This window comes from Gymnoscopelus microlampas, assembly GCF_963454915.1.
Source record: "Gymnoscopelus microlampas genome assembly, chromosome: 21".
Taxonomy (NCBI): domain Eukaryota; kingdom Metazoa; phylum Chordata; class Actinopteri; order Myctophiformes; family Myctophidae; genus Gymnoscopelus; species Gymnoscopelus microlampas.
In genome coordinates this window covers 13,538,221-13,555,863 of record NC_139958.1, presented here as the reverse complement: position 1 = coordinate 13,555,863, position 17,643 = coordinate 13,538,221, and the positions used below count along the sequence as shown (strand labels likewise).

Here is a 17,643-nt window from a genome sequence, read left to right as displayed (position 1 = left end):
AGCCTACAGTCACAGGCATGAGCTCACACACACATTTTAATGCTTTATTTTAATCCATGAAGTATGAAACGATTGTGAAGCAATTCATACACTGACTACAGAGGTCGAGACTTAAGGGTCACGTCACCTTGTTGTGTCACAGCTGAAACCCTTATGGTTGCCAACCAATAAGGTTGGTTCAGTGGTTCTCAAACTTTATCATGTCAAGGACCCCCACATTTATATGCATTTGGCTGCGGACCCCCATCTCAAGAAGCAAAGATTTGAGTTTAAAATGTTTGCTTAAAAAAAACAACCTAATACATATTCAAAGATGAGTCAGTATTCAGCTGCTTCAGCTAATCAGTTAATTTATTCTTCTTCTTTGTCTACTTCCCCTTGATGTGCTCTGCTGCCAATCTTTTTTTAACCACTTAAACCCCAGCGTCCGTATTCTGGGGAAAACTTGTAGATCGGCTATTTTCAGTGAAGATATTTAATGTAGAGCGAAACCAGAAAATACCTTAGTATGGCATAGAGCCCTGAGGGACTCCGGTCAACCATATAGGGTTTAAGTGGTCGAAATTCATCCCTTCTTCAGTGATGTTCACTTTTTTTCAAGATTAAAAGTGAATAGATAGCAGATCTACAAGCTCACACCTCATCCCATTCATTGTGATGTGTTGTAGTGTTGTAGATTTGCTATTTTCAAATAGCTGATATAGGGTTAAAGTGGTTAAAAGTGATTGTGCTATATAGGGACCCCCTGGAACCCCCTCAAGGACCCCTGGGGGTCCCTGAATGGACCCCACTTTGATCAACACTGCTTTAAATCACCACAGTTCACTAAACATTCCTTGCGCATGCGCATGGCCCCGACTACTGTTTTACGACAGCAGCACAGCAACGCTCTGTTTTACGTCACGTGCCGCAAATAATCACGGTTTTCACAACACATGTTAAAGACCAAGGTAAACGTGAGTGTACATCAGAAAGTTTGTATTAGTCAGTCTATTAGATCTATAGATGGATATAAAGCAATAGGTAGACCTGGTCGGTTATTGCCCCGTTGTCAGTGCTGCCATGTCGGCTTGTTATAAGCGGCTTTGGGCTTATTTGTCTGTAAAGTAGCTTGTAAATATTGCTAGTTGCGGGTTGCATGTTTTTTGGGTCTTGTTTCTAAAGTGTGCTTTTGCTTATTTAGGCTTGCTTCTAAATGTAATTATTATTTTAAACCAGTGGTTCTCACATATTTTCATAAATGTTTTGTGCCACAGGGAGCATTTGTGTTAGAATGTTTTAAAAAATACATCTAAATCCACATTTTATTGCGAGAGTTTTTGCAAATAGCAGATCTACAAGCTCACAACTTGTCGCATCGCAAGTCAACGCGTTGTGAGCTTGTAGATCTGCTGTTTTCAAATAACCGACGGATGATGGGTTTAAAGCAGTGGTTCTCAACCTTTTTTTGCGTCAAGGACCAACAAATTGACACCCATTAGCCCAGGGACCCCCATTTGAAAAGATATGCCAGGGACCCCCAATAAGGGAAGTTTTTTACGGCTCTAGCAGTGATTCTCAACCATTTTAATTTCAAGGATTTAACATGCATTAGGGCTACGGACCCCCATTTAATGGCATTTCTATCTCTGGGACCCCAATTTATATTATAAAATCAATGTTAATTTAACTCTGAGAGTGTTGGTTCCATTTGTTTGTTATGTGTGTTTGTAGGATTTATTGCTGCTTGCTTCTGGTTCGGGATGCAAGTTAGAATGGATCAGGATGCTAAACCCAAGAAATCTCTGAACCCCAATAAAGGTGGCAAGAAGTTCATGAAAGGTAATGATGAATGTCAGTCAATCAATGTCACGATGCGTTTTATGAATCAAGTTGGGATCAACTTGTGTATAATGAAATGTGTTTTTGATCTAATAATGATAGATAGATACTTTATTGATCCCTGAAGGGAAATTCAGATATCCCATAGCTCATACAGGCATACATTAAGGTTGGTTAAACAAAAAAGAAGGGGCCACAGGTTAAAACTGAGAGAAGACAAATATATTTTAAAAATATGTCATGAATAAGCATAAAAAGCATTCAAAGGTGTCACTGGGAATAATAATCATCCTTTGTTATTGCGCATGGACCCATAAATAACTCAAAACTATTAGTCCAGTTCATAGGCCTAGATATATTGATATTATTATTGTTACTTTTGTTATTAGCCTATTAGTATTATTTCTAGCTGCATTTTGGAGAAATTGCAGTTGCCTGCAATCAATTGAGTAAAAGTGCAAAATGATAGAGCCTGCACTCCTATTTATTTTGTCAAATTTAAGTTCATTTCCAGGTCAGCAATCTGTCAGAATGTTTAATAAATGACTTGAGAATGCTTAATTGTATTTACATTTTTAAACTATACATCATTGCTTTTCACTAAACAGTCACATCTGACAGTCTGACAATGTCAGTGGTCCTTCTTCACTGAAACATACTCGCCTATTATGCCTTGAAAGCGCTTTAAAGCTACAATCTGTAAGCGTTATGTCCTCTCACAATGGAGAGTGGTAATTGCAACTGTGGCACCTGGGATTTGAACCCAGGAGACCAAACTATCGTTTTATTCAATAAAATACGTTCCAGTTTGCTGCTTTATAACATTCGTTGCTTTGAAACTATGAAAAGCTGTGAGAAGACCTTGTTCTTATTTATTTTAACCATGATGCCACCTTCGTCACCGTAGATTCCATGGGGGCTAAATTTGGAGGCGGCAAACCCGGAGACAAGAAGAAACCTTTCAAACCCAAGAACAATTCGCTCACCGGATTTGGGAAGAGTCCGCAGAAGTTCGGCAAGAAGCCGGGACAGGGAGGAGGTGGTCACCATGGGGGAAAGTCCAATTATAAAGGAAAGAAGCCGGGACCCGGAGGAGGTCATCATGGAGGAAAGAAGCCGGGACCGGGAGGAGGAGGAGGAGGAGGTGGTCACCACGGCGGGAAGAGAGATCATAAGACCGCCTTCGTCAAAGATGAACAGACAGAGGGGACAGAGGTGAAAGAGGAAGAGGAAGGAGAAGGAGGGGAGGATGTCAAAGGTAAGGAACCAGATTTCTGTGAAGCTGTGTTGGTTTTGACTGCAAAATTTGATTTGGTTTTAGTCATGGTCTTTTGAATAAAATTCAGTTTAGTCATATTTTAGTAAACTTTTAGTCTAGTTTTATTCGACTAAATATCATAAGATTTTAGTCAACTAAATCTACAGTTGATTTAGTCGACTAAAATCTATTCTTGGTGGGCCGTAATGGCATCAAAATGATTTTCACTTAGCTGCATGCCGAAAATAGCTGATCTACAAGCTCACAACGCGTCACGTGGCGTTGTGAGCTTGTAGATCAACTATTTTCGGTCTGTGACACCCACGCGCACCCATGATGTCTTTTAGTTCCACTGGATCTCTTCTCCACTCGTCCCTCCCAAACATTTTAGTCTAGTTTTTTTATTTGTTGACGAAATTCTAATTATATTTAGTCTTAGTTTTAGTCATCATTGCTTAGTTTTTATTTTGTTTTTAATTTGTTTTTCCAAGTGAAGAAAAGGTACCGGTAGTCAACAGGCATTTTTCGTCATAGTTTTAGTCGACGAAATCAACACTGCTGTGAAGCTGTTCCGTCTACATCATGTCTGATGTGTGTCTGTGGGATGCTAGTTTAGAGATGTACCTACCGAGTACCAATCCTATACTGTGTGTAATTAAAAACAATCTGGGACAGTGGTTATCAAAGTGGGGTCCACAGGGAACCTCAGGGTTCCTTGTTGGGGTTCCAAATGGACCCTTACAGGTCTGTAACTCTGAGAGTGTACAAATGGAACCCAAATGGACCCCATTTGGTTACTTACGGTTCCATTTGTACACTCAGAGTTATGAGGCTCCTTGCAATTTGTGAACCACTGATCTAGAAATAAATAAGAAGAAAGAAAAGAATAGAGAAAATGTTTAACTGATAGCATTAATCGGTCAAAGTTATTGTCAGTTAACGCTTAATCTTGTCTGTGGGCGTGATGTGATCATGCTTTCAACTAAGAATGTAAACATTTGGTGTGTGTGTGTGTGTGTGTGTGTGTGTTGTCAGCCCCGCGGCCAAAGAAGATGAAGAAGATGTCAAAGATGGATCAGAGGAAAGAACAACATGAAAAGAGGGATAGAAGAAAGGAAGCAACGAAGAAAGACAAATATGAGGTCATCTGCCAGTCCAAACAAGTCTGGGAGGTCATTAGAAGGTACACACACACACACACACACACACACACACACACACACACACACACACACACACACACACACACACACACACACACACACGTATAGACAGTTAAGACTGACTAACCCTAACAATAAAAATCACACCCTGTGTGAAGGTAGCGGCGCCTTTGATACATTTTGTCATCGATATGTGTTTATAATGTGTTTATAGCCATGTGTCACGTAAAGCTTGACCAATCACTTTGTTGACGGGTCTGACCAATCAGAGCGTTGACGGGTCTGACCAATCAGAGCGTTGACGGGTCTGACCAACCAGAGCGTTGACGGGTCTGACCAATCAGAGCGTTGACGGGTCTGACCAATCAGAGCGTTGGCGGTGAACACGGACAAAGTCAGGTATAGAGCAGGACCCGCTCTATACCTAAAGGTATAGAGCGGCTAGCGCCGCTAATAATTGGGACACCAGGGGGAGACTGGTAGTTTCAGAGATTCAGCTCTAATTGCGGTGCAACTCTACTGATGGGTTGGTGCACCGCTGACGCAAAGTATATGCTGTACATTTTTATTCTTTAGGTTAAAGGCCTGAGAGTCATGAACTGCTTGACCATCTCATCAGTCACTAGTCTTCTCTTCTGTTTGTGTTCATTGATAATTGGCTGCAGGGTTTCAAAGAGAATGTTCTTCAACTCTCCAGAAAGCAGGGCTCCACTCTCATAGTCCTGTTTGATCTTCTCCAGCTGTTCATCGTCTTCCAGGAAGAATGTCAGGTACATGTAGGACACATCTACATCTGGGCTACCACCATGCTCCCTGTGTTCCTTCACTGTGTCCTTCCCTCCAGAGAACGCGTCTTTCATTATCTTCTTCTTGATCTCCTCGGTTGTGTCGGTGAGGAAAATAGAAGACCTGGGGTCACTGGCGCTCATCTTTGTCTGAGGTCCCTGCAGGGCCGGAAAGAAGGTGGAGTGCAGCAAGGCTGGCTTTGCATAGCCGAGCTTGGGGGCTGCGTCCCGGGTCATTCTGAAATACGGGTCCTGATCTATGGTGCAAGGGATAAGACATGGGACATTCTTTCTGCCTCTGAAGATCTGGGGGAAAGAGCTACTGAAGGATGGAGCGGCCTGAATGGCTGGGAAGCCAATCTTTCCGATGCACTCACTCTCAAATGTGAAGCCAAAGATGCTCCTGACTTGGTTGCATGTTACCACCTTTTGGATCTTCACCACGTTTGTATACAACTCGGGCGTCATATTGTTGAGGTTAGAGAAGATGAATGTCTTGTTGACGTCAAAGCCACAGGCGATGATGTCCTTGGCGTTCTCTAGGGTGTAGTGCTGACATTCCTCCAGCGTCAGATCCTTCCACAGGTATTTCTCATCGTCCGTCATCTGGATGACCAGGGGGACGTCAAAAACATCCTGCAGCCATTTGGTGAAGATGAATGGGATGAGATGTCCAACATGCATGGCGTCTGATGAGGGTCCTCTGCCAGTGTAGATGTAGAAGCACTTGTCCTTCTCGTATGCATCCAGCAGTTGATGCATATCTCTGTGGGAGAAAAAGACTCCTCTTCTTAGAAAGCGGTGTGGCTTCTGCCCCGTGACCCTTTCAAAGCGGTCTAACAGCTTCTCGTCGATTTTCTTACTACCGAACCTCACTATGAGCTTGTCATAGGCAAGCCCTGTGGCGCTGGTGGTGGACACATTCCATGGGTCAACTGCATCCTCTGTTGTCTTCAATGTGTTCACGTCTTCCTTCTTCTGCTCTGCAGAGAGAGACATTTGTGACAAAGACTCATTTATTTTCAGTTGAATTCTCTCCTCCTTTGATTTCTTACTCTCCCCCTCCATGTCTTCCATCTTTGCTTCTTGAAAGAGGAAGACTGCTAGATAGCAAGAATAAATATAGCTGCTGCTCCTACTGCGTCAAAATTGCTGCTCGCTGATTGGACAGAATATTTTGATGACGTCACATGACATCAGAAATACTCCATATTTGGGCAAGACTGATGTCACCTTTTTAACTCTATGGATGTCACAAGACATCAGAATTCCTTATTCCAACCAGTTCTCCTCCATCCGGCGCCCCGGCTGACCAGGGGGAGGCAGTATAGAGACCAGGAGTACTGTATGTTTTTGTGAGGGTACCTACTATCTCTATCATTAAATGTCATGACAGTGATGCTGTCAGGAGGCACATGCATGCGGTTTGGTAAGCATAAATTGCCTAGTCAACCAACCTCTAGTCTGGGAGGGTTAGCGTCGGAGCTTGGACAGCAGGGGCGCGGCCACTGCGTTGTGATTCAAATCAACAGCCAATGAAGAAAAGGGGGCGGGATCCACATGCAGTGGGTGTTGCATCTAAATAAAATCGACGGGAAGCAATTTCCCCTTGAGAAATTTCGGCCGCCATTGTTGTGTACTGCTGTTTGCCTCTCGTCGGACTTTTTAGACGAGTTGCACAGCTCTCAGACCGGTAAGAGGCGTGTCCGCTCAGATTCAGAGCGTAAGGTACATCCCGCCCACAAATACCAGGGCTCTGGCCCAGAAGTTCCTCGCCAGAGCTGGCGAAAACTTCTGGGAACTCAGATTAACCAACCTCAGGCACAGCTGAAGCACGGGATAATGTAAGGCAAAGACAAATTCCAGGGTTATAATCAATATCGTACTGTTGTACAAGTACTAGACAGTAGTGGGTCTCTCTCTCACTCACAACCAAATGGAGAATTTTACAGTGCAGATTGGGGTCCCCGAGATTAACCCATTAATTTTTAGATTTGAGCTAAAAAGCATTATTTTACACTTTGGCTATTCAAAAATAGCAGATATACAAGCTCATAGTGCGGCACCGAGTGCCGCGCTACGAGCTTGTAGATCTGCTATTTTTGAAAATTTGTGAAAATGTGTGCAAATCTTTGAATATATATTTTTTTAAAGCAAACATTTTTAACTCAAATCTTTGCTTCTGGGGGTCCCTGGAACAACATATTTTGATGGGGGTCCACGGCCAAATACATATAATTTTGGGGGTCCTTGACATGAAAAAGATTGAGCACCACTGATATAGAAACATACGTTTTTCAGAAAACTGTTGAGATTTAGGAGACATGTAGAATCGGCTTCAGGTCTCAATGGGTTAAAAGAAATCCAAATGGGGGGGTGTGGATTAATGCATATCAAACTAGGGTTGGAGAATCACTGGTATAAACAACCAGCTTGCGGCCTGGGCCGCAGTGTGGCGGTCCAGGCACCCTAGGCTGCAATGCCAGCCTGACAGCGTGTCGCGGGTTCGACTCCCGATCCCGACGACCTTTGCTGCGTGTCACCCCCCCATCTCTCTCCCCATTTCCTGTCAGCCTACTGTGATCTATCAATAAAAAAAAAAGGCAAAAAGCCCCCAAAAATATCTTTAAAAAAAACAAAAAAATCACACCCTGTGTGAAGGAAGCGGTGCCTTTGGGGCGGGGCTTAACTCATTTCAGTTCGTCCCTATTGGTGGTCTGAGTCCACTTACCAAATTTTTACTTGGTAGCATGCTGCAAACTGGAATGATGGCTGTTTTAAGCCCAGCCAATGGGCAGACAGAGGGGGCGGGGCTTAAGTAATAACAGTTCGTCCCTATTGGTGGTTTTAGTCCATGTGCAAAATTTGTACTCCCTAGCATGCTGCGAACTTGAGTTATGGCTGTTTGAAGGCCAGCCAATGGGAAGACAGAGGGGGCGGGGCATCAGCAATTCATGCTCGTCCCTATTGGTGGTCTAAGTCCACATACCAAATTTGGACTTGGTGGCATGCTGCAAACTGGAGTTATAGCTGTTTAAAATCCCGTGCTCATCCCGTGCTTACACGGACGGACGGACATAACATACGCTGGGGGTCCCTGGACTCCTCTTGGATAACTTCAGCAATTCATGCTCGTCTTGGTGGCATGCTGCAAACTGGAGTTATAGCTGTGTAAAATCCCGTGCTTACACGGACAGATCATAAGCAGTGGCACGTGTGGCCAATGAGAGGAGAGATGGCAGAGGCAAGCTCCAAGTGTGTGTGTGTGTGTGCGTGTGTTTGTATGTGTTGCTTCTTTGCCGTGCTCATCCCGTACTGATACGGACGGACGGACGGACATACGGACAAAGTCAAGCTTAGAGCGGTTGGCACCGCTAAAAATTTGAACATCTGAGCCTATAAGAACAAACCTCGTTTCCTGGATAATCGTATCACATATAAATGGCTTGTTCCTACTTCCTAACTGTTCTCCTCGACCCTGTCCATCATTGGCTCACAATATCGTTACCATTTAATGTAACATTAGCGAACTACAAGACAATGAATACAATGCTAACTACAAGATGATATTAACCAACTGAAGAGTCCACTGCAGTGGCTCAGGAGATAGAGTGGCCGCCTTGGAACCAGAAGGTTCCTCGTACGATCCCCGTCTCCTTTGGGCTTTGTGTTGTAAGTGTTCTTGAGCAAGACATGGAACCAATAACTGCTCAAGGTCGGTGCCTTGCATGGTTGCCTCCACCGTTGGTGTGCTAATCAGTGAATAAAATGCCCATTATAAAACACTTCGGCGCTAATAGATGGCCAACTTTTGCATGGAAAGTGGTGTGCACATCTGGTCCTTTGCGTATGCAGCGGCTAGTCTTTGTCAGTCACAGGATGACCCAGCTTGACATGTTTACGTGTTCAATGCCTTGCTCAAGGACACTTCAGTTAAGGTTGATTACTGACATGAGACATGACTGTTTCTCTATGCATTGTAATATCCTATCAACTATGTGGACTCTCACAATACAGCAATACTCTGAATTGTATCACTCATACATTCATTGTTGATAAAATGTGCATTCATCTATTCGTATATAGACTCCACATGTATTTGTCAATATATTCATTGTTGATAGACTGTACATATAGCTATGTACTCACTGTTGAAGGCTAGCTGACACTGTACATATTGGCCTTAAATTCACTGTTGATAGTACATGCATTTTATCCATTCATATTATTCTCTGTACATCTATATCCATTTATATACTGTAGTTGTTGTTTATAGATGTACAGTACATTGATGCAGATATTCACTGGAGATTGTACATTTATATTTAATGTTAATTTAACTCAGAAGAATGTACAAATTAATCCAGATGGACCATTAGGGGTCCAAGGATGTTGCTGCATAACGTGTCTCTGTACATGAATGCTGGTGACTTTGTGTTGACAGGAAAGACTGTGACAAAGAGAAGAAGACCAACCTGTTGAAGGGGATGCAGGACCTGTTCAGCGGAAGGATGAAAGAGGTACGTTTTAAAAGATTTTCTCTGTCCTTTTCTCTTTTATTCAGGCTCAGGTAATCCAGCACACATCTGTGTGTAATATCAGTGCATTGGATTGTGCTTGAATTTAGAATAAACTGCTGGAAAATCTTTTCTCTTTCTGTACCTTCTTTACACAGCTTTCCTACCGTCTGTCTCTCATCCCCTGTTTCCTTCTCGGCTTTCCTACTGTCTCTCTCCTACGTTGTCTCCCTCTCAGCTTTCCTACTATCTGTCTCTCCTATGCTGTTTTCTTCTCAGCTTTCTTTAAAAAAGAAAGGTAAATTCTAGCTGTTTTGTCCCATCTCCAGGTAGCATATTCCCATGACTCTGTGCGTGCGCTGCAGTGTTTCGTCCAGTTCGGCAGTCATGAGCAGAGACAGGCAGTGTTTGAAGAACTCAAAGGTTAGTGGCTGGAACCACCCAGCCCTGCACACGTATATTTTCCCCTTTCATGCATTCCTCTAATTGTATTCATTCCTTACTTCCACAATACAATTCTCAGTGCCAACATTTTTGCCAATGTTAGAGAATTAAGAAATGATTAATCAATCGAAGGACAGAAAATATGAAATGCATTGTTTTTGAATAATTGCCGTTGTGATGTGCAAGGTCTAACTGGCTTACCTCTAATAATAAAAGGTAAAACAACAGTAGCGTCGAGAGAAGCACCAGTGGTTTATAGACAATTAATGCTCTTCCTTGAATTCCTCCTACAGACGACATAGTGGAGCTGGCTAAGCAGAAATATGGCAGAAATTTGGTAAAGAAACTCCTACAGTATGGGTGAGTCTGACCGCATCATAATTAACATTGCATATTAACAAGGTGGTTTACATTTGTTCTTCAAGTCTCATCTCTGTGTCTTCCTTTGGTGTTCATGATGCTGACAGAGAAATCTCACATTTCATTGACCTGCACCTTTGATGCTGTTTGGAAGATTTAGCTGTCGTCAGTACCTTTTTTCTTTAGTAAACAGAACATACATTTTCAGGCTTTTCGGTTTAATCTAATCAGAAGAGAGAAGGGCAAAGGTCATTTATTAGCAAAACATGTGTTCCATTTTTTGTTGTTGTTTCATCTCTTCCAATTTCACTTTGTTTATCCTGTGTGAATTGTCTTTCCTGATTGGATAAAATTGGTATCCCAATAGCAAAATGTATTTTCTGATTACTAAAGAGCTGGAGAGACGGGGGGACGGGGGGGGGACGACCACCTTTTAATGACTAATGCCAATCCTATATAAAAATTGCCTGTCGCTGGTGGACAGTGGGTAACATCCGGACTTGCGAGGCGCACCGCTGGTCTGATCCGGCACAAACACTGTTCAGGGGTTTGGCATGAGAATAGCCACACCAGGGGGGCCACGTGTGACCCCCAGGGGCAAGGGGCCACAGACACTCAGTTTCTCCAATCCGCAGATTCCGCACCAAACTTGGCACAAACACTATTCAGGGGTCTGTCATGACAATAGTTACACCAAAACAAAAAAAATAAATTGCACACACATGGGGTAGATGGATAGATGCTTTATTTGTCCTTGCAGATATTCATACTACAGCACAGCAGTGTGTTACAGCAGTGTTGAACACTTGAAATGGCCATAACTCAATGGCTATTGGCCTGATCAGCGCAATATAGTACTGGATATACTAGATTTCCAGGCATAATTCCAGGGAAAATCTAATGATGTAAATGATTTTCCATACCAATTTAGTACATTTGCGCTTACTTGGGAGAGGTGTGCCCTGTAGTAGGTGCTTTCTGACTTGCTGTATGTCTTTCCACAGTAACAAGGAGGTGGTAGCGAGCGTAATCCAGAAGTTTAAAGGAGAGGTTCGTCAGATGCTGCGTCACTCCAGCTCTGCCTTCCTCATAGAGTACGCCTACAACGACAAGGCTGTCCTCGCTCAGAGACTGATGCTCACAGAGGAACTGTACGGAAACACGTTCACCGTCTGCAAGGTATGTAGAAATATATATATATATATATATATATATATACACAAGACTAAACACTGTAAACCAGTGGTTTTCAACCCTCGTCATATCAAGGTCCATTATTTATTCTGCATTTGAGCCACGGACCACCATTTGATGAGAATTAGCCTCTCAGACTCAAGACTTAGAACATTTTGTTATCGTTGGATAAGATTTTGGACCCGTAAGTGTCCATTTGGTTTCATTTTACATTCTCAAGAGTTAAAGATCTATAAGGGTCCATTTGCTTACCAACTCTCAATCATTTAGCTGGGGACCACCTGGAACCCCCTCAAGGACCACTGGTGGTCCCCGGACCACTGGTTGAGAACCACTGCTGTAAATGCATAAGGTTCTATTATAAAATATGATTAATACTGTGCATATGAAATTAAATGTTTTTTTATTTTTTTATCCTTTATCATTTTAGTCGTCAACATGTAACTCCATTCAGAAGGTCCTGGAGGCCAACCCAGACAAACTGACTAACATCCTATCAGAGACGAAGAGTATACTGGTTCCCATGGCACAAAAGTAAGAGAGAGACACACACACACACACACACACACACACACACACACACACACACACACACACACACACACACACACACACACACACACACACACACACACACACACACACAATGAAAGGTGAAGCGAATTCTGACCCTGTTGTTTTTTCCAGAGAGCAGGTCATCAAACATTCTTTGGTGCATAAAGTCTTCCTGGATTTCTTCCAGTTTGCTCCAGACAAGCTCAGAATGGTGAGAGATGAATTGATGCCATGCATGTTTCATTAATGAAATGTTAGTTGAACCAATCTGTAATGTTGCAATAGGTTAATACAATATAACTAGTACAGCAGATGAGCAGAGAGGGATAAATATTGACCTGTTGATGTCCATTCCACAACTTCACACCATGCCAGTACTTAAGAAACACTGACCCCTAGTGTTGAGATTCGTGGGCAGATGTGTATACTTACTTGTTGTATAGTGAATTAAACGCAGTCTCATACTACTACTACCCCATACAATATTACAGTAAGGGAGATATGGGATAAATAATACTATAAAGAATTCACAGGAACGATGAGGTGAACACTAAAACGACGTACGCGAGAGACAGACAGATGTTTTTGACGTTGAGTCTTATTGATCCAGTGGTGTGTTCATTAAACATTCAACAGGAGATGATCGAGGCGATCAGAGAAGCGGTGGTCTACATGGCGTACACGCACGATGGAGCGCGAGTAGCCATGAACTGTATTTGGCACGGTACACCCAAGGTAAGTACAATGTCAGGCCATTCTCCTTGTTAGTTCATTCTCATTCACTGGTTGGTTCTCAACCTTTGGGCCACGAGGGTATTGCAAGTGGGCGTCCAAATAATTGGCAAAACACTTCGATTTGAATGGAAAATATAACATTAATCCATTAAGACCGGGAACGCATCTGTGTTATTTTAAGATTTATTTGGCTATTCAAAAATTGCAGATATACAAGCTCATAGCGCGGCACACTAGATTTTCAAGTGGGCCCTGATCCAGAAGAGGTCGAGAACCACTGTTCTAATTAGATCATTTCATTTTATGTTTTTTTTTTGACATTTCAGGACAGAAAAATCATCATTAAAACCATGAAGACGTACATGGTGAAGTTTGCGACGGTAAGTTTTCACCTGTTGGTCATCCAATACAATAAATGGTATCCTTGATATTTGCTGCCACTCTGACTCATAGCAAACCTCCACTTAAAACCTAATATAATTCATTGACCTGTATCAGGTGACCCCTGCTTTGTTTTCCCTCTACACCGAATCTCTTTGCCGAAAATAGCCAATCTACATGCTTGTGAATTTATTAGAACGGCCATTTTCACCGAATGTTTGGGTTCAATGTGGTTAAAGACCCTGTGTGTGTGTGTGTGTGTGTGTGTGTGTGTGTGTGTGTGTGTGTGTGTGTGTGTGTGTGTGTGTGTGTGTGTGTGTGTGTGTGTGTGTGTGTGTGTGTGTGTGTGTGTGTGTTTGTGTGTGTCACTCAGTTTACTGTGTAAACTAATACATGTGTGTTATCCACAGGGTGAGTTTGGCCACCTGGTGCTTCTGGCCATATTTGACTGTGTGGACGACACCAAGCTGGTTAAACAGGCTGTTCTATCAGTAAGTTCACACAATGCACGATTATGTTTGAGGCGTGTCTAGAAAAGAATATCTGAAATAAAAAAATAAACTCCTGCACACTTCTTCAAATGTAATTAGAAAGATTTAATTGGAATAACAACGTTTTGTTTCAAAACAACTATAACAAGTTGAATGTCTTTTGTTGTCCTGTGCAGGAGATTCTGTCCTCTCTGGAAGATGTGATCAATAATAAATATGGTAAGAAGGTTCTGCTGTACCTACTGAGCCCCAGAGATCCTGCTCACGTTGTCCCTGAGATCATCAAGATGCTCCAACAAGGAGATACCAACGCACACAGGTAGAGTACATCTAGAGAGAGAGAGTGTTAAGCTGGAGTTATAGGCAAAAAGAAAAAAAAAGTTATGTTTTTTAATGGTAAATATTTTCAAAGATTTTGCATTACACTGTGTTGCGAGTAAACGATTGAAGTGCTTGACATTGTAACTCCCGCCCTGCAGTAAAAAGGACACGGCCGTTCGACGGAAGGAGCTTCTGGAGGTGGTGTCCCCGCCGCTGCTGGAGTACCTCCGAGACCACGCCACGACCATGGCGATGGACAAGGCCTCCAGCGTCACCGTCAGCGACATCCTGGGCTCGGCGTTTGGGGACCTGCGCCCCGCCATGACGGCCGTGGCACAGCTGGCCGATCAGGCGCTGGTACCAGGAGGGACGAATGGACAGGTGAGGGCCAATGACAAACAGTTTTTTAGTCCTAAAAAGCTGGAAGTGAGTGAGTTTGCAGTGGGTCCCCCTCACCACTTTTCCAGTGCGTTTTTGCCTGAGGTTTCGGGGTTCAAAGGCCAGTCCAGACCAATGCGACGCGACAAAACCGCTTTAGGGACCGTTGCAGCGGTCTGAATGACCCGGTTGCACATCGGCGCATGCCGTTGCATTGCGTCGCAAGTGATTCTACTTGTTCAATCGCAAGTCTTTCTGCAGAAACTATCAAACGTTGAACCAATCCGACGTGTACAGAGCTATTTCATGACAGGTTGAAGTGCTATGGAAAAGGTAAACTATCTCTACTCCTTGTGTCTGTCACCGTCCAGTTTAGGAGCAGCCTTGTCTGTTGTTTATCACATATGATATGGCAACTGGGATTTATATTTATGCAGAGAATAAATCTGTGGTTAACATGAGTTTCACTTATTTTTTTCTGACAAATTACACCCATTAATATCTCTTCCATAAAAAAAACATTTTAAGGTGATTTGTTTTCTATTACTTATATTAATTGTTTGTGGGGTTCAACAATCTGTAAATAGAGCTTACCGTTATTTTCTTAATTTGTTCACTCTGTCTTGGAATTGTAAAAAAAGATGTTCAGTGCTGTAAATACTCTGTGTGTGTGTGTGTGTGTGTGTGTGTGTGTGTGTGTGTGTGTGTGTGTGTGCGTAGCTCCACATGGCAGAACATCCTGCAGGTCATCTGGTGCTGAAATGGCTGATAGAGCAAGATAAAAAACTGGCAGAGGCTGAGAAGGAAGGTAGGGTTACACTTACTGTACAGACACACACAAATAGACACTCAAAGGAAAACACACTCAATGTTTGAAGACGACACACACGCAGACACAATATATTTGAATGCTTTATTTGAATACAACATAAGATGTCCTCTGTCTGTCCTTTCTCTCTCTTGTTCTGTCTGCGTATCAGAGCGTTTCAGTAGGATCCTAGTGGACACGGTAGGAGTGGACAAGCTGATGACCTGGGTCAACGTCAACAGAGGAGCTATGGTGCTCTGCTGGTCAGTTCACACTCGCACTCACAAACACACGCGCATGCATGCACACATGGTTGTACACGCTTATACACGTGGTGTATAAGCATGCGTTTATGCCTACAGATAACATTTTATAATTTGTCAAAATAAAATAATGATAATTGGTTACGTCCGATATTGTTGGCCTCCCGATATTATCGGCAGATAATAGCATAAATATGTAATATCGGAAATTATCGGTATCGTTTTTTATGCATGCTATTTTACTGACTAAACAAAAAACATACAGCAGAAGAATCAACTTGTTGTTACTGTCTGTTGTCCATTTGTGAGGTCTGAACTAGATATTATATTGATTTTATAGCTATTTTATTATATATCTGGTAGTTTGCTTTTGGTGAAAAAAAGCCTGGATATATCGTTATCGGTTGATATTGGAATCGGAAATTAAGAGTTGGGCAATATCCGATATCGGCAAAAAATCCGTTATTGAACATCCCTAATAATAATGATACATTTATATTTTGTATTGTGTGTGTGTGTTTGTGCAGCCTCCTGGGCAGCGTGGACCAGTCTGTGTCAGCAGAGGTGAAAGCAGCGCTGACGGCCATTAAACCACGTCTCCATGACATCAACAACAGCAAAGGGGTCGAAATCCTGCTAGAGAAGCTCAGTACATAGACACACATACAGAATGCACACACACACTCACACACAATAGATCCACACAGAACGTGAATATGATGTGTTGATGGAGCGATGTAAATTCCTTTCAAAACTAGGTTGATTTTTTTTCCCACCTTGAATAAAAGCATCAACCTACAGTATATGAATACAGCTATATGAAATATTTCGAGGTAAAATATTCGCAGACACATTTTCTGATTACTCATATTCTCTCTCTCCCTCCCTCTCTGTCTCTCTCTCTCTCTCTCACACACACACACACACACACACACACACACACACACACACATACAAACTGAATCCTTCCCCCTCTGTCAGCGTTCAGAGAACCAAATTTCAGAGTCAGATTTTTTATTTAAGTTTTTCCCTTTCTGAAGCAGTAAATCCACTCCCTGATTACCAGGAGAGAAGGACCAGCTTCACTACTCTGAATTCCCATGACTGATTTAAGACTTTCAGGTTTTCTTTCAGGTTTCAGGCATGGCTGAAATCACAGAGAAAATAAAAAATGTTATTCCACTTCGGTATTTTACTTTAAGGATAATAATGTCCCCTTATGTTTATTGTTCAGCAGTCAATAAGTCACAGCTTATAATATGTGTATTTGTATGGTTTTACTGGAAGGAAACATTGGAGTTAATTATAAAAACACTTGAAACCTGGTTTCCCTGTTTTGGGCATGTCAAAAAGTTTCACAGATATTCAAAACTTGTGAGCTTGTAGATGAGTTATTTTTGCTGCCCAAACAGCATAGTGTAAAATTGGGCTTAATTATTTAAATAACCCACACTCGGATTTGTGTCCATTATGTGCAGTCATTGGGGGCCGTGTCCACATACAGGTTGAACGCCCTTTGAGCTAGCAGTGCCAGTCTTCAGTGTATTTCTATGGTAAAAGACGCACTGGTGTGCTCCTCTTCCTCTTTTTTGGGTGCTGCGCCAAGCGGTTCAAGCTGGAAACAGTTCAACTTTTGCAACGGAGGGCCGGTCATTTAATCCTCCTGATTGTATGTGACAACCCGATAAATCTTTTACAACCCGACGTTGAATCATTAGTACAACCTCGAGAAGTCCATGTTTATATCGTTTTAGCTAAGCTATTTGTGCTAATAACACAGATGTCAGGACGTTTGAGCACCTCAATGGTTGATGAGTTGGAGCAGTGCAGACATCACACTGTGTGAGCGCTATGGACATGATATCCAAAGCGCCCCTCAAAATCTGTTCTGTGGACACAGCCCCTTATGGCGCATAATTATGACTGATATGTCTTTGGAGTGGAACTCGTCATACATACATACCCTGTCATTTTCAGAGAATGCTTTCTACTAACAACATGAATGACAGACATTTATCTCGACCTGCCTACGTTTTTTGTTTTTTTTGTAAGATTTTGTTAACTTGTGAATTATGATTTAGTTGTTGTAGCTGCACTTTGAGCAGTTGAAATGAACAATAAATAAATAAAAGGTATTTGCTAGGTATGTCTTTTGTCTTTATTATAACT

General features: G+C 42.4%; 2 protein-coding genes across 3 annotated transcripts; one reads left to right on the top strand and one right to left on the bottom strand.

The window, feature by feature from the left end:
* The first annotated feature begins 924 nt into the window (after positions 1-924).
* Positions 925-17,616, top strand: pum3 (pumilio RNA-binding family member 3). Of its 2 annotated transcripts, none has more exons than XM_084047668.1 (18): positions 925-950; positions 1,714-1,821; positions 2,729-3,079; positions 4,115-4,262; positions 9,472-9,547; positions 9,874-9,967; positions 10,282-10,348; positions 11,353-11,527; positions 11,973-12,076; positions 12,230-12,308; positions 12,734-12,832; positions 13,159-13,212; positions 13,624-13,704; positions 13,881-14,023; positions 14,184-14,406; positions 15,124-15,211; positions 15,384-15,474; positions 16,002-17,616. In XM_084047668.1, the coding sequence occupies exons 2-18, from the start codon at positions 1,743-1,745 to the stop codon at positions 16,129-16,131; spliced, it is 2,082 nt and encodes a 693-aa protein (XP_083903794.1). In that variant the 5' UTR covers positions 925-950; positions 1,714-1,742; the 3' UTR covers positions 16,132-17,616. The 2 variants fall into 2 exon arrangements, with proteins under 2 accessions (XP_083903794.1, XP_083903793.1); XM_084047667.1 differs by having other exon boundaries at positions 926-956.
* On the bottom strand, positions 4,815-6,104 carry LOC311037250 (tryptophan--tRNA ligase, cytoplasmic-like; the record flags this gene model as incomplete). Its single annotated transcript, XM_084046373.1, has 1 exon — positions 4,815-6,104. One exon carries the CDS (start codon positions 6,102-6,104, stop codon positions 4,815-4,817), a length of 1,290 nt encoding a protein of 429 aa, XP_083902499.1.
* Positions 17,617-17,643: the final 27 nt, after the last annotated feature.

Bases quoted from the DNA above. Each gene is read 5' to 3' on its own strand.
- pum3 (XM_084047668.1), top strand. From the start codon at position 1,743: ATGCAAGTTAGAATGGATCAGGATGCTAAACCCAAGAAATCTCTGAAC. The intron at 10,349-11,352 runs GTGAGTCTGACC...GTCTTTCCACAG, and splicing joins AAGAAACTCCTACAGTATGG to TAACAAGGAGGTGGTAGCGA. The intron at 13,705-13,880 runs GTAAGTTCACAC...TGTCCTGTGCAG, and splicing joins TTAAACAGGCTGTTCTATCA to GAGATTCTGTCCTCTCTGGA.